This window comes from Salmo salar, chromosome 07 (assembly GCF_965601325.2).
Source record: "Salmo salar chromosome 07, fSalSal1, whole genome shotgun sequence".
NCBI classification, from domain to species: Eukaryota; Metazoa; Chordata; class Actinopteri; order Salmoniformes; family Salmonidae; genus Salmo; species Salmo salar.
Genome location: NC_138297.1, coordinates 17,395,356 through 17,412,345, shown reverse-complemented (window position 1 = coordinate 17,412,345; position 16,990 = coordinate 17,395,356). Strand labels below are relative to the sequence as shown.

The following is a 16,990-nucleotide window of genomic DNA, read 5'->3' as shown; positions in this document are numbered from 1 at the left end:
ACACCCCTGTAGTTTCCACATGTTGCTGTGTTACAGCCTGAATTTTAAAATTGATTAAAGTTAGATTGGGTCTCATTGACCAACACAAAATACACCATAATGTCAGTGGAATTTTGTTTGTAGAAAATGTTAAACTATTTTTTTTTAAATGAAACGCCTTGAGTTAAATACCTTTCTCATGGCAAGCCTAAATAATTTCACAAGTAAATATGTGCTTAACAAATCACATAAGTTGCATGGACTCATTCTGTGTTCAATAGTGGTTAATATGATTTTTGAATGACTACCCCATCTCTGTAGCCCACACATACAGGTAATTGTAAGGTCCCTTAATCGAGTCATGAATTTCAAGCGCAGATTCAACCACAAAGACCAGGGAGTGAAAAGGAAGCCTGCACAGAATAAAAATATTCAAAAACATGCATCCTGTTTGCAACAAGGCACTAAAGTAATACTGCAAAAATTGTGGCAAAGAAATTGGCGGAATACAAAGCGTTATGTTTGGGGAAAACCCAACATCACTGATTACTATTTATTTTCAAGCATAGAGGTGGATGCATCGCGTTATGGTATGCTTGTCGTCGGCAAGGACAAGGTTGTTGGTTTTTTTTTTTGGGGGGGGGGGGGGGGCGTAATGCAGCTAAGGACACGCAAAATCCTGGAGGAAAACCTGGTTCAGTCTTCTTTCCAACAGGGAGATTCACCTTTCACCCGTGTGGCTCAGTTGGTATAGCATGTATCCAATCACTACTGTAAGTTGCTCTGGGTAAGTGTGCCTGCTAAATCACAAGATTAAATCAGGAAAGTAATGTAAAACACACCAGTTGCTTACCAAGACTTCATTGAATGTTCCTGAGTGGCCTAGTTACAATTTTGGCTTGAAAATGGCTTTCTAGCAATGGTCAACTTCAGAGCTTGAATAATTAAAAAAAAGAAAAAAAAGAAAGCTATCCAGGTGGGGCAGTATTTTGTGTATATCATTGACCAAAAATTACAATTAAATCCAACTTTTTTCCCCTCACATTCTGTAGTGTTACAGTCAAGGGTGTGATTACTTTCTGAAGGCACTGTGGATACACAGCTTTAGCCTATGTTAATGTCTTGTTCTATCTTTGACAACCCCAACAGTAGCTCCTGGAGGTTAAGGTTTTACAGAAGGTTAAACTGTTGAGTCCACTGGTAGTTCCCTCAGGTGTAGGCGGGGTTAACCTGTTAAGTGTTTATCCAGGGAACTATGGGAAGAGGTGTAACAACCGAAGCAATGTCATCTCACCGGGTGGAAGGTGAAAAACATTGATTATTTCAGTAATGATAACAAGCAGGAGAGAATTGACACAAGTAATTACAACTTAGTCATTGTCTGTCCCAAATGGTACCCTATTCCTTTTTAGTGCACTACTGCCCTATGGGCCCTGGTCTAAAGTAGTGCACTATATAGGGTATAGGGTGCCGTTTGGGACATAGTCATGCCATAAAGTTGTCAGGAACCAAATCCACACACTGTACGTGTTTCAGTTTCTATTTATTTTCAGAATCTGTAGCCTACTACATGTTCTAGTAGAATATGTCCTGTTACTCTTAAACAAATGTAAAAAAAGTAAAAAAAGAACAACTAAACCAAACAAATTCAACTTATAGGATTTGTGGAATGTCATCTTGGCTTTAAATGAGACTAGTAACAGTAACCAGTGAGTAGACATTTTCCTTCCCAGTCAGAACCAGAACTAGTGACTTAGGTGTGACATCAACGCTCTTATGATTTGGAGTTTATTTGACCTATGCCTGACTAAAGAATTATTTTATATGAGTATAGTACCTTACAAATATATACATATAAGTAACCGCATAAAAAAGATATGTTTTTGAATTTGAGATGCTGTCACTCCTGATAAGACTTTAAAACATTGAGATCTTTTATTTTCCAGGTTGCACTTTCATAATATTTTACGAGGGCGTCATTGAGACCCTTTTCTGATAGCCATTGTTGTTCAGTTCCAGTTTTTGAAGAACTGCTTGAAGATGATCGTCTCCCTCCCTTGTGGTAGTATCTCCACCTGTAAGAGAGTACAGAGATTTGACTACCCGGTCATGACCGTATCTACTGCGACATACACAAACAACCCCATTGTATATGCATAAAACATTTATGATACTGGGTTCATGACCTGCTAGTTAGTGGTTACACAACACAATGGACATTGCAGTGTGACAATGGAAGACATACATGGAATTCGGGTTTGACTAAATGGAATTCAAAATGCGCAAAAGTATACTGTTTTCAGGTATAACAAAATCATAACGCTATCATTTGCTGACGTTATGTTGCTGGGTGGACTTAATGGCTGGACAATGAGGAAATAATGTCTGGGTTTTGCCATTTGTGAGCTCATGCTTGACTCACCTGCGTTTTCATCCTAGGGTAGTTCATCTGTTGGATGAAGTTATCCGCCATTTTTAGGGCCTCCCTCTTCTCCTCGGCATTTGCTCCCATACCTGTCAATCAGTGGGATAATGGTCTCACCATGTTTTACCTCAGTCTGACCCATAGAGGTCTCAGTAAGGTCTAGACACCATAATGTATATTCACTTTATTCAACACAAACCCTGATTAAATTAGTATTTCATTAGACATTGGATCTCTAAGACATTCCAGGGATACATTTCACAGAGCAGAAATGTTAGTCGAGGTTCACGTGCTTTCCTCACCTTTCCAAACGAAGATCTTTCCGTTGGCACCGTTATCCAAAATAAAGCAGTCGTCGCGCACCAGAAGGTCCTTGGCAAATGGGCTCTTTTCCGAGACTTTGGTCAGTTTCATCTGACCTGTCACGTCGGACACCTGTGGAAGACAGCAACACAGGCCATGACTTTTGGTTCATTTGCGAACTAGTTTGCCCCAAAAGTCTTGTTTATCTTGGTGAAAAAAAAAGATCTCCAAAGTATAGTTGTGCAGTCTAGAATCCAAAATATCTCAAATTCTGTCATTGGGGTGAACTATCCAACAGTAATGATGTGATGCAATAGAACAGTTCTGGAGAGAACTGTTTACCAATGGAATTGTAATGTCCAGCTACCTTGTAGAGGGAGGCGGAGTTGGAGACGTCTGCTCGACTGTCCTCCTCTGGAGTGCTCTCTGCCAGCTCTCGCATTGGTCCCAGCACCTGTCAATCACAGGGCAGAGTGGAACATGGATTGTGGTGAGGTTTCTATAAGTGGAGGATGCTGAGGGGAGGACGGCTCAAAATAAAATGGCTGGAATGGAGTAGAATGGTAAACAAATTAAAACCATGTTTTTGATACCATTCACTCCATTTCAGCAATTCTCCCCTCTGCAGGCTCCACTGGTTTGTTAAATATATACATCTATCCTTACACTTTGTTTTGTGGACAGGTTGCTGATATATATTTTTTTAAAGTTAGATCCTCAAATCATATTTTTTTTAAAGTTAGATCCTCAAATCATATCAGCAACCTCAGTCCACAAAACAAAGTGTAAGGAGACTAGTCAGTTAACAAAATTGAAGAAATTGTTGCATGACTAACTATCGACCCATTACCTTCCTATACTCGATTTCAAAGTCTCTAAATATGCTTAACCATTACAGGATTGACAAGTCTCAAGATCACAGGAGGTTGTTGGCACCTTCATTGGGGAGGAGTCTCATGGTAAAGGATGGAGCGAAATGGTATCAAATAGATCACACACACACACTGTAGCTTGCATGCGTTTGCCATTCCAGTCGCTTCTTTCGCCCATTATTACATGCCATCCTCCCCTCAGAAGGCTCCTGTGCATTAGGTCTGACTGTTTTCATTTGCTTTGGGAGTAAAGGACTAAGTCGGCGATTTTACCTTGAGCATCTCCGGCGTCTCCTCCCCCTCATTGATGTCAGTGATGCGTGCTTTGCCATGTCTCTCAGTGTCACGGATCAGACTAGCGATCTCACGCGACTTCTGCTTCTCAAACATGTTGGCCTGCGAGCCGATCCAGGAAAATATGGTCTAAAGACAGATGTTTCTTTTATTGTCTCATCTGAAGTGAATATACAGTGCATTCAGAACCCTTGACTTTTACCACATTAAGTAACATTACAGCCTTATTCTAAAATGAGGGAAAGCAAAGAGAACAGGTTTAGAAAATGTATACATTAAAAACAGAAATACCTTATTTACATAATTATTCAGACACTTTACTATGAGACTCGAAATTGAGCTCAGCTGCATCCTGTTTCCATTGATCATCCTTGAAGTGTTTTTACATCTTGATTGATTGGAGTCCACCTGTGGTAAATTCAATTGATTGGACATGATTTGGAAAGGCACACGCCTGTCTATATAAGGTCCCCTGGTTGACAGTACATATCAGAGCAAAACCCGGGCCATGAGGTGGAATGAATTGTCCGTAGAGCGCCGATACAGAATTGTGTCGAGGAACAGATCTGGGGAAGGGTACCAAAAAAAAAATTCTGCAGCATTCGAGTCCACTGTGTTTTTGGGGACTTTTCTTAAATTAATTAGTTTAGAACCACCAAGACTCTTTGAGCTGGCCGCCTGGCCAAATTGAGCAATCGGGGGAAAGGGCCTTGTCTAATGAAATACTAATTTAAATCAGGGTTTGTATTGAATAAAGTGACATTATGGTGTCTAGACCTTACTGAGACCTCTATGGGTTAGACTGAGGTAAGACCATTATCCCACTGATTGACAGGTATGGGAGCAAGTGGAGGAGAAGAGGGAGGCCCTAAAATGGCAGATAACTTCATCCAACAGATGAACTTACACCAGGATGAAAACACAGGTGACTCAAGCATGATCTTACAAATGGCAAAAACAGACTTTATTTCCTCATTGTCCAGCCATTAAGTCCACCCAGCAACATAACGTCAGCCAATGATTGCATGATTTTATTATACCTGAAAACAGTATAATTTGCGCTAGAGATCCTGTGTAGATGGGAGAACCTTCCAGAAGGACAACCATCTCTGCAGCACTCCACCAATCAGGCCTTTATGGTAGAGTGGCCAGACGGAAGCCACTCCTCAGTAAAAGGCACATGACAGCCCGCTTGGAATTGACCAAAAAGCACCTAAAGGACTTTCAGACCATGAGAAACAAGATTCTCTGGTCTGATGAAAGCAAGCTTGAACTCTTTGGCCTGAATGCCAAGCGTCATGTCTGGAAGAAACCTGGCACCATCCCTACAGTGAAGCATGGTGGTAGCAGAATCATGCTGTGGGGGATGTTTTTCAGCAGGAGGGAGGGACTGGGAGACAGGTCAGGATCAAGGGAAAGATGAATGGAGCAAAGTACAGAGATCCTTGATGAAAACCTGCTCCAGAGCGCTCAGGACCTCAGACTGGGGCAAAGGTTCACTGTCCAACAGGACAACAACCCTAAGCACACAGCCAAGACAATGCAGGAGTGGTTTTGGGAAAAGTAATGTCCTTGAGTGGCCCAGCCAGAGTCCGGACTTGAACCCGATCGAACATCTCTGGAGATACCTGAACATAGCTGTGCAGCGACGCTCCCCATCCAACCTGACAGAGCTTGAGAGGATCTGCAGAGAAAAATGGGAGAAACTCCCCAAATACAGGTGTGCCAAGCATATAGTGTCATACCCAAGAAGACACGAGGCTGTAATCGCTGCCAAAAGTGCTTCAACACAGTACTGAGTAAAGACGTCTGAATACTTATGTAAAAGTAACATAAAAAAATAAATATGGAAACAATTCTAAACCCGTTTTTGCTTTGTCATTATGGGACAAGTTGGTAGAGCATGGTGTTTGCAACGCCACGGTTGTGGGTTCGATTCCCACGGGGGGCCAGCACAGAAAAAAAAAGGTATGAAATTGTATGCATTCACTACTGTAAGTCGCTCTGGATAAGAGCGTCTGCTAAATGACTAAAATGTTAATGTAAAATGATAGTGTTGAGGGGATATTGAGGAAAAAAACTAACTTTAATCCATTTTAGAATAAGGCTGTAACAAAATTTGGAAAAAGTCATGGTCTGAATACTTCCCAAATGCACAGTACGATTTAGTAGGCCTACTTTACTGATCATTAAGGAATGTGCCATTCAAGGCAACAATGTAATATAGTTGTCTAAGCCCCCACTGCTAAGAGCCTCCAGCAGGGAATTGTAACACACACCCTCACCTCCCTCCCCTCCCCCCGCTCACCTCTCCCAGGTCCAGGATAAAACAGTCTCCCTTGTTGAAGTTCTCCCAGCTCAGCTCCACCTCCTTGGCACGGATGTTACGCTTCCCTTTGATCTGGTACAGCCTGTGAACCGGCCCTGACCCGCCCTGGGGCCGCCTGAAGCCAGACTCCACACCACCCTCCTACACGTGTGTTTGAGGGAGAGTGAATAAAAGATAACAATATGAATGTTTGTTAGATTTTCTCAACATCTGTATCTAACCAGGACGTCTAAGGATTTTACTAGCTATGGCTTCAACGAGAGAGATGTTGAATGATATGACAAATCAGCAGCATGTGATGAGGTCATGAAAAGTAGTGCTTGTAAAGTCATGTCATGAATCACAGATTTGAAAAAAAAAATCCATTAGCTATCAGTAGAGGACTCAATCCTAACACTTTAGACACACATCCATGACTCAGCGGGCCCAAATCTAATGTGGGGAAACATGGATTACAGAAAATCACACATTGATGTCCAAGAGAAACAAAAGCTTCCACAAATTCCAATGCAAGTACATTTCTTAAACAGATGGGCCCTGTGTTGTCAGTAAGTATGAACCAGGACTATCCTCCTGCTCACCTTGTAGCTGACCCCCCTGGGGAAGAGGTTCATGAACTCCGGAGACTCGTAGCCCTGGACCTGCCGGTGCTGGATGGGGTCACCACCCAGGAAGCTGTCCAGCTGGGTGGCCAGCATGGCACACGCCACCTGCTCATCGCGAGATGACTTCTCACCTGGAGGGGAAGGAAGAGGAGAGGGGTGAGTTGTGCTGACGGACACACAGCGGAGAGTAGGGGAGTGGTGACGGACACAGCGGGGGGAGAATGAAAGGAGGAGCAGCGGTTTCTGGAAGGGAGAAACGGGAGAGTTAAAGAGTCAGGAGGTAAAGGGAGAGAGGAATCCTGCCTACATAACAGAATTGAAAAAAGGAGAAGGTACATAAACCGAATGAGTGAGCTACAGGTAAATAAATATACTATGTTATTATATTCTGTACTTATCATAATGTGATCTTGCAGACATTCAGCTTTGATCAAACTTTATTAAGCGAGTAGCCTAGAGCATGTGCGTTAGAAGAGAATCCCACCCATGCGCAGAAACATCCGGACCTTTAGCCCCCAGGTCCAGAAAAGTGGACCACAATAATAAAGGCCATATAGGGGTCAGGCCAGGGTCATGTGAAAGGTGGGTGTAGGGGTCACAGAGGACAGGGGGGGCTTTTAGAGAGGAGCACTAACAATCAGCTTAGTGTTACTCAAGCACCAGATACATGCTGGAAACAGCCACATTTGAGTAGCAAAAGCCCTAATGCATTTTTATGAGCACACACACACACACACAACCCTTCTTCCTAAGGGAGCTCTTCTTTAATTTCCCCCCTTCCATCTGTCAGTCTTAGTCTCCTCCCTCACATAAATCTTTGGGTCAGTGTCATGACCATTAGCACGCAGGTTATTCGCTTGTCAGCCACACAGAGGTTAATATGGTGTGGACACAGTGGGTTGGCTAGTACATTACATGACCAAAAGTATGTGGACACCTGCTCGCCGGACCCCTCACTCCAAAATCATGGGCATTAATGTAGATCGCATGGCTGTGTGCTCGATTTTACACGTCAGCAACAGGTGTGGCTGAAATAGCCAAATCCACTTATTTGAAGGGGTGTCCACCTACTTTTGGCCATGTAGTGTAGTTTGGATTTACAGAGCAATACTGGATACAAGCTTACACTCTAAGCAAATTATTTTCTAACTAGAACCTAAAAGGATTCTTTGCCTGTTCCCATAGGAAAACCCTTTGACGAACCCTTTTGGTTCCAAGTAGAACTGTTTTGGGTTCCATGTAGAACCCTTTCCACTGAGGGTTCTACATGGAACCCAAAACAGTTCTACTTGGAACCAAAACTTTTCTTTCCCCTCGCAATATTCAAATCGGTAGTTAGTCTTGTCCGTACAGGAGTTGCAGCGATGGGTGTCGGGAGAGAAGGTCGAGATCCATGCATCCCCCGAAACACAACCCTGCCGAGCTGCACTGCTTCTTGACACACTGCTAGCTTAACCCGAAAGCCAGCCGCACCAATTTGTTGGAGGAAACACTGTACAACTTGTGAGCGTGCATGCTTGGGTCTGTAGTGACACCTCAAGCACATCCCGCTGCACCAATCAGGACCCAAAAAGGATTTTACCTGGAACCAAAAAGGGTTCTCCTATGGGGACAGCTGAAGAACTCTTGAAACATTTTTGTAAGAGTGTAGGAAACACCATCCATAAATGATAATTAAAGACTCTTAACCCAAGAGACTGAGACAGTTTTCCATTCCACTCATGTACACAGAGATCCCCGTCCTCCCCGTCTCCCATGATGACCCCAACTCACCCATTTAATAACAGATCGAGGAGTAGCACACAAAGGCTCCTATAGCTGATTCTATTGAAGTTCTGGCAAATATCAGTATGGATCAAAACATTGTCTTGTACTTCCATGAAGTTAAATGGTGGAGCATTCTAGTAAAGTTCTACAGCTTTTTATGCCCAATACCTTAGTGGGGCAAAGAGTCACGTGGCCATGATAAACTATCAGAGAAGGAGTGAGGATCTAGGATCAGTTTTGCCTTTTAGATCATAATGAATTAGACAGGGGAACCTGATCCTAAATCAGTACTCCTACTCTGTCAATACAGACCCTGATCAAGTAAAACTCTTGACCCTACTTTTGACACATAACATGCATCCATTTTCCTTCATCTCACCTATCCACATGTGTAGGTCGGCCCCCTGGTCCCCCCTGTGCTCCAACACCAGGTAGGAGTCGCCGCTGAAGAAGGCGCCAACCTCAGCTTGCTTCAGCAGCACCGCCTTCATCTTCTCCACCCGCCACACCTTCAGCCCTGGCTCCTGCGTCTCTGGCCCAAACTGTCCGGGTGCTGCCATGTTGGGGAACATTCTGTACGGGGAGAGAGTGGGTCAGTGGAGGCTGGATGGAGGAGTATGGGGAGGGGGGCTGCCTGGAAAGGGAGCATTCTGCACTGGGTAGAGGGAGATGGGAGAGCAGGTCAGGGGAGGATAAACAAATGGTAATTTGGGGAGGGAAGAGTTGAAAGAGCAAGGGTGCAAGTCAAATCAAATTTTATTGGTCACATACACATGGTTAGCAGATGTTATTGCGAAATGTATATGCTTCTAGATCCGACAGTATCTAACAATTTCCAAAACAAAATCTAATACACAATATATAAGTCTAAAATATATGGATGAGCAGTGAGAGCGGCTAAGATGCAATAGATAGTAAAGAAGTAGTGTTTTATTGTTTGGGTTGGGGAAGGGGGTGTATTTCTTCGCTATGGAATGAGTGAGACAGACATGGGGAGTTGTTGCCGCTAGAGGTGGCAGACCGTCAACTAAAGGAAAATTGCTTTTACTTGTCGTGGCAAGAATACTTATTTCCATATTGGGGTCCAGACAAGAAACACAAAGCGGCAGTGGAGGATTGGTGAGAACTCATAATCATGTCATGACATGAATAACCATTGCTGCACGAACTCAGAAAATAAGGTAGAAATGACTAGAAGATCCCAAATGAGGGGTCAAGTTTTTATTTGACCTTTATTTAACCAGGTAGGCTAGTTGAGAACAAGTTCTCATTTACAACTGCGACCTGGCCAAGATAAAGCAAAGCAGTGCAACACAAACAGTTACACATGGAATAAACAAGCGTACAGTCTAACACAATAGAAAAAAAGAAAGTCTATATAAAGTGTGTGCAAGTTGCTTTATAAAAGACCATAAGGGTAGATCGGTTACATCATTGTTGTGTTATACAATACCAGAGCAGGCATACCGACCCATAATGCACTAGTCATCCATTGTACAAAAGAGCGTCTATAGGGCAGGTCGTATCACGTCTCACATGCCGACACTGAAAACGAAGCATCTTCCCCTCTAGCTACAGTCGCCAAAGCTATATTATACTTCATGGATTTGTAGCAGGGCACGTTTAAGCATCCCTGATGTTACTCAGACAAATAAACAATCACTTATGATTCCTCCGGTCACCTCTGTTACAGGGAAGTAACATTGACAATCGGATTCAATAAATGAGTCATATTCAAAGATAAATCAATGTTGAAACATTTGATAAAGACTATACTCAAGTCACCAAGCCTTACACGCCGATTTTGTCTATACTGAAATTGCCCAGTGTTTCCAGGCATTTGTTTTTCTATGAAACAGAAGGCAGGTGGAATCATTGAGACGGGTAGTATTGATGTTGTCCATTAGAAATCATTCAACCTGAATCACAGCACTAAGTTGATTGTTTCTATGGGATATCCTGTCATTTGTCTTCACTGTCAATACAGTCACCAACGCCAAACAAATAAGTGTAAGGTTAATCAGCATGCAGGTTCTGCCTACTGTATGGTGTATTACACCTGTAGTAAGTGCACTGTTAGACGTTTGAAATGGAGTAGGCTATGGAAAACAGACCAACACACAAAAGCCTTTAACGGGGATCACAATGAAATAAAGGTTTGAGATCCTCCTGTACTGTATACACACAATGCAGACTGACATTTTAGTGTCCTATAAACTATTTAGAGCAAACAAAACTACAACATTCGGAGTTAGTACATTTTGGAAACCTTTTAGCCAGCTATGTGACACTCACCAAAGGGAACACCCAACTCACAGAATGTGATGCTGCACTAGAACCCCAACAGTAGGTAACCCCAACAGTAGGTAACCCCAACAGTAGGTAACCCCAACAGTAGGTAACCCCAACAGTAGGTAACCCCAACAGTAGGTAACCCCAACAGTAGGTAACCCCAACAGTAGGTAACCAGCATGCAAAATGGTAGCCAGACTGGCAAAGACTTGTCATCGGTGGCAGGTAGCCTAGTGGTTAACGTTGTTGGGCTAGTAACAGAAAGGAGGCTGATTCAAATCACCGAGCAGACTGTTGATGTCAAAGGCACTTCACCCTAATTTCTCCTGTTAGTCGCTCTGGATTAGAACGTCTGTTAAATGATGTAAATTTATGCATTTCTAATAACAGCATAAAGGGAAATGACCTGGATAACCTTGAAAGAAGCCTGTCTGAAAAGGAAACATTCTGTAAAATGTTCCCCCCAAAGAAATGAAAACTCTCAATTCGTTTCAGTTTTGCACTCACAGGGGCCAGTGAAAAACCCAGTACTGATGAAGTTTGATTGGCACAACGACATATTGTGAGGCAAGATGATGGCTACAGGGAGTAGCTTCAGACAATAAAACTTCAAGCTGCACCTTAGTTAAAGCCTCACCCCCCCCCCCATTGACAAAGAAGGTGGCCATTTGATCAGCTTCTATGCAAACTGCAACTCTGACACAAGTCTCCCTCCAAACAGTCACCCAGAGCTTAAATCTCCACTGTGTCTTTACCAATGGTTCTTAGTGAGAAAGATAGAGGTGCCAACAAGCTAAAGCCTTCCTCCCTATCCTCAATCTTTAAATGTATCCGGTAGAGCAATCTTTCACAACTGCATATTTCATCACAAGGCATTACATGCACGGTTACCAGGTTCAGAACTGCTTAAAGGAGACATCTCACTTGAGGCCAGACAGTGTTTCCTAGCCACTGTGCTTCTACATCTGCATTGAATGCTGTCTGGGGTTTCAGGCTGAGTTTTTGTATAAGCACTTTGTGACAACTGCTGAAGTAAAAAAGGGCTTTATAAATACATTTGATTTATTGATAGTATTTCAGTGTTGGTGAGCCACAGTGGTGTAAAGTGCTTTAGTAAAAAAAAAATGTAAAGTAATTTTTGGGGGCATCTGTACTTTACCACTACATTCCTAAAGAAAAGAATGTACTTCTTACTCCAAGCGGTTTCCCCTGACACCCAAAAGTACTCGTTACATTTGGAATGCTTAGTAGGACAGGAAAATAGTCAAATTCAAGCACTTACCAAGATAAATCCCTGGTCATCCCTACTGCCTCTGATCTGGCAGACTCACTAAGCACATATGTTTTGTTTGTAAATGATATCTGAGTGTTGGAGTGTGCCTCTGGCTATCAGGAAATAAAATAAAAATTGTGCCATTTGATACATAAGTATATTTTCACAATTTATTTACTTTTGATACTGAAGTATTGTATATTTAAAACCAAATACTTTTACTAGGTGACTGTCACTTGAGTAATTCTCTTTACTTTCTCAGGTATTTTCCCCACGTCACAGGATACGACAAGCACAACCCCTTTCCTTATACTACTACAGCGGAGTCACTAAAACTATCATATTCACCTAAACCAATAAAATGTCTCTACATCACAGGTAAGGATGTAGGTATAAGGAAGTGCAGGTAAGGAAGTTCATGCACGTAGCAACAACCCAGTGAGAGTAGAGCCCATCCTTCATGCTATCTATCAGGAAGGACATTAGGCCCTCGTAAAAAACAGACGTGCCCTAATTCCAATTAGCAAAACAGATCAAATAGATTGGCCAGCTCCAAATAAACAGAACAAAAACAAGCTGGTAAAAGTAACTAGTCAGAGAAAGATCGATGGATACAAAGATAGAAAAAGTAAATATTTGAACACACATGCTAGCCTATGTAGGACACAGCCAAGGGGACACCAACCAGGGCTGCAGGTGTCCGTCGGTAGGGTTTAGGGTTACAACGCGTAGACAGCGTGGTGAAGAGGAGGTTAAGACGAGAGAAACTTAACTGCATGATCCCCTCGGCTAGCTCCGGCACCGCACCTGACTCCAGCTCCATTCTGCCCGGTGGCTGCTCGAGTGTTTGTGACTGAGTGGACAGAGGAGGCCTGGGCGAGGCAGAGTGGGTCGTTGCTCCTCAGCTGGCCTCGTTAGATTATATGAGGAAGGCAACGTGAGCCCGGAGAGTGATCTGAGCAGCCTTGGCAAGGGCGCACTATGGGGGAAGAGTCGGGTTCCTGACAAACGCTAAACACCACGGTGACAATGATGACTGCTGGGCTGGCTCCTCCATCTTCCCTCTTCAATGCTTAACCACTTTCCATTGGCCAGAGCAGGGTAATGAGAGAGGGGAAAAGAAGATGCGTCTTGACACTGACAGATGGCTAACTGGTGCAACAGGCAATTTGTACACAGCCCCTGACAAATCAACAAATGAGCACCCTCCTTTCCTCATCTCATGTCTCTCATGTGCATTGATTGAACAGGACAGGACAGTAGAATTGGGGTGTATTTACTCAAGTCCAATTATGATATTTTTTCCACTAATTGGTCTTTTGACCAATCACATCAGATCTTTTCACATCAGCTCTTTTTCAGAGCTGATCGGATTGGTCAAAGACCAATTAGTGTAAACACATCCTTAGTCTCCATTGCATCTCCCAACCAGATCGGTGATAAACAAAAATAAACAAGGGTACAAGCAAAGGAGACCATGTAAGATAATTGGGATGTAACCCAAGAGACAGGAACCTCCCAGCTAGCACATTTGGTTCCTTGGAAGTTGTGGGAACGTACATTTTTGGTTTCCCTTTATTTCTGGAAACAAAGCCATATGTTTCCTGACCGGTAAAACTGGACGTTTTTTAAATGTTCTGGGAATGGAAGTGAACATTTAGTTTGTTCTGGGAACATGCATTTGTAGGTTGCAGGGAGGTTCTGAGAACATTTTGCTATGGTTTGCTGAAAGTTTTCCTGGGAGTTGTTATTAACGTTCTGAGAAGGTAATTAAATTTAGTTTTTAGAATGTTTCACTATGACTTTTAATAACACTGCTAGCTTAGTTGAACTGTTTTGAACTCCAAGCACTCGTAAGACACAGAAATGCATTCATTTAGGCATTAATCATGCAAACACAATTCCTTTTTATTTTGGAATGGCATCAGTGGGATTCAAACCTATGATCTTCTGTTCTCTATCCATGGAATCAATCCACTGCACCACCAGGATAGAGCTAGCATGCCAGTTTTTTAGCTCATGCAAGCTGTTCATTTTAGTATATTCTAACAGGCCCCGTTTCAAAGAAAAAACACTCATTAAGATCAGGTGTGAACACACTTAACAAGACAGAGGACAGAGAGAGTTTTGTTGATGCCGAGAACAGAATGTGTATGTTTTTAAATAACATCCATAGAACTTTCTTTGAACATTACTAATGTTTTCTTGTGTTTTTTTCTGGAAAGTTTTCTTAATGTTATGAGAACCTGTAGGAAATGTTATACTAAAGTACTGAAATTCTCACTTAAGAAAGATATGGTTCTTAGAACATTATGTGCTAGCTGCGTTTAGAAAATTATGAGCTAGCTGGGTATCCTGTACCATTCCCAGAATATTGTGGGTAGTTTGTATACAAAATAACCATAGGACAACCATGCTCTCACCAACATATGGTTCTCAGAACATTATGTGTTAGCTGGGCTGGGCATTTGGCTTCAGGTTAAAGAGAGAGACGTCAGAGATAGGGTGCTGGGGTCACTGAGCCAATCAGATCATTCATGCGTTCTTAATTAGAGGGAGTGACAATACACAGACAGACAGAGGAAGATATGAGTGCAAATATAATTTTTTGCCTTTATTTAACTCGGCAAGTCAGTTAAGAATAAATTATTATTTACAATGACAGCCTACCGGGGAACAGTGGGTTAACTGCCTTGTTCAGGGGCAGAACGACAGATTTTTACCTTGTTAACTCAGGGATTCGATCCAGCAACCTCCAACACTCTAACCATTAAGCTACCTGCCGCCCCTGTAGTGTAGTGACTGTAGTGACGCCTCTTGCACTGAGATGTAGTGCCTAAGACCGCTGCGCCACTCGGAGCCCAATTTGCCAATTGACAGTGGGTGTGTGTGTAGATTGACAGTGTGTGTGTGTCTGCGTGCCAGTGGAGGCTGCTGAGGAGAAAAACGGCTAATAATAATGTCCGGAACGGAGCACATGGAATGGAATCAAACACCTGGAAACCATGTGTTTGATGTTGATACCATTCCACCCATTCCACTCCAGTCATTACCATGAGCCCGTCCTCCCCAATTAAGGCGCCACCAACCTCCTGTGGTGCGTGCTTGTGTGTGTGTGAAAGGTGTGTGTGTGTGTGTGTGAGGGAGATAGACAGGGATGAAATTCAAGGGAGAAATAATTACATTGAGATAACAAGTGATAAAGGAATACGTGCAGAGCAGAGTCCATAAACAATCTGTAAACAGAGAGAGAAACAGAGAGGAGAATGAAGAGATATCGACAGAGTATGGAGGGATGGAGGGTGTTAAAGTCAGGGGTGGAAAAGGGAGGTAAGTGAAGTGTGACTAGTTTCAGTGTTCCCTCAGATTCCTCAGCTAATTTGAAGAAAGAATGCAAGATGGATGCATCCGGTTTCAGGACAAGTTGGGGAGAAAAGAAAAAGACAAAGACAAGAAGTGAAATGTGAAGGAAAAAAGTAAAAATTATTTCGTAGATCTTACCTTGTAACTTTAGTTGAGGAGGTTGTGGATTAGGACACGTCTGTGGAGAGAGAGAGAGAGGAAATGTAGTCATGCAAAGGGAACGTCTACACACACACACACACACACACACACACACACACACACACACACAACCACACATTCTTCCTGTCTCTGTCTCATGCAGTCATAGCCCAGCCCCCTGGTTTACAGAAAAAATAAACTGCAGAAAAAGTAATGAGAGAGTGAGAGAGAGAAAAGCTAAGGAAGCAGAGTAAGAGAAGGGCTGAAAAGAGTAAGAACAGGGTGTGAGAGTGTGGCGTTAGTGAGACAAAATTAGCAGAATAGAATAAGAAAGAGTTGGGAATGACTTTGTGGCATGAGTAATTGTTTATCTTAATGATTAACTATTCAGCCACTATTCCTTCACCATAGCGACATAACCAAACTAACCAGTATTTATATGGCCTCTCCCATAGACACACCTTGAATGGGGAACACTTACCTGACTGAGTGCCCATTATATAGTCATATGACCTCCTACACAGTGACACACTGCATAATCACCAGCCTGGAAATTCTTATGCGGTTCTACAGGGACCCAATTACACTTTGACCCTTGGGGATTCCTTAATGATGATAGTGGGCTGGGCTGATATTACTATTTCTTAACACTTACATTTTTACTTATGTGGGGCACTGATTTTTAGGAGTGGTGTCCAGCAAACTCCATAACTTGAACCTTGTTCCCCATAGTATGTTTTTTGTAAAGTCAGTCCGGACAATGGTGTCTGCTAAATGTGTACAGCTGTCGTTTCTCTCATTTGGTCAATATTTCAGACTGTTATATTGATATGCATTGATTTAATCAAGGCAACCTAAATTGGCACATTTTGAGGCCCGTCTACATCCTCAGTATTCCCCTGCAACATCCCATTTTGGCTGTGGTGAGGATGCAGGGTTTGATTACCAAATACACCAACCAAGATGGAAAAAGAGAAGTCCACATTCTAAATAGACACAAGTGTGTGACTGTGACTCAGTGGACTATATTAGGTGACTGGAAAATAGTCATCTTTGGCATTCAATCAGTATTAGGCTCCAGTTCCATTTCAGCCCCGACACTTTGTGTTCACAGATCTCAAATAACTAAAGGTCTCACCAAGCCCCCTCATAGGCTTCATGGAGTGTCTACCATTTTTCTTTCACCTATTCATATTTTCCAGCTCTTTTGACACTGAACGTTAAGGGGCTAGGGTTAGCGGATAATGTTTGAAATGGAACTAGTCCCTTACGACATCTGTAGCCATGGTGACAGCTGGCTCTTTATCACTAAACCACAAACTAAGGCAAAGATGTGTAAGGAAATGA

General features: G+C 42.7%; 1 protein-coding gene across 2 annotated transcripts; it reads right to left on the bottom strand.

Annotated features, from left to right (window-relative positions):
* Positions 1 to 1,505: 1,505 nt before the first annotated feature.
* On the bottom strand, positions 1,506 to 15,779 carry LOC106608675 (macrophage-capping protein). Of its 2 annotated transcripts, none has more exons than XM_014206775.3 (9): positions 15,641 to 15,779; positions 8,954 to 9,147; positions 6,784 to 6,938; positions 6,182 to 6,343; positions 3,853 to 4,002; positions 3,075 to 3,161; positions 2,707 to 2,839; positions 2,402 to 2,493; positions 1,506 to 2,054 (listed from the first exon to the last, which is right to left on the bottom strand). In XM_014206775.3, the coding sequence occupies exons 2-9, from the start codon at positions 9,144 to 9,146 to the stop codon at positions 1,989 to 1,991; spliced, it is 1,038 nt and encodes a 345-aa protein (XP_014062250.1). In that variant the 5' UTR covers position 9,147; positions 15,641 to 15,779; the 3' UTR covers positions 1,506 to 1,988. The 2 variants fall into 2 exon arrangements, with proteins under 2 accessions (XP_014062250.1, XP_014062249.1); XM_014206774.3 differs by lacking the exon at positions 15,641 to 15,779 and adding an exon at positions 12,913 to 13,210.
* Positions 15,780 to 16,990: the final 1,211 nt, after the last annotated feature.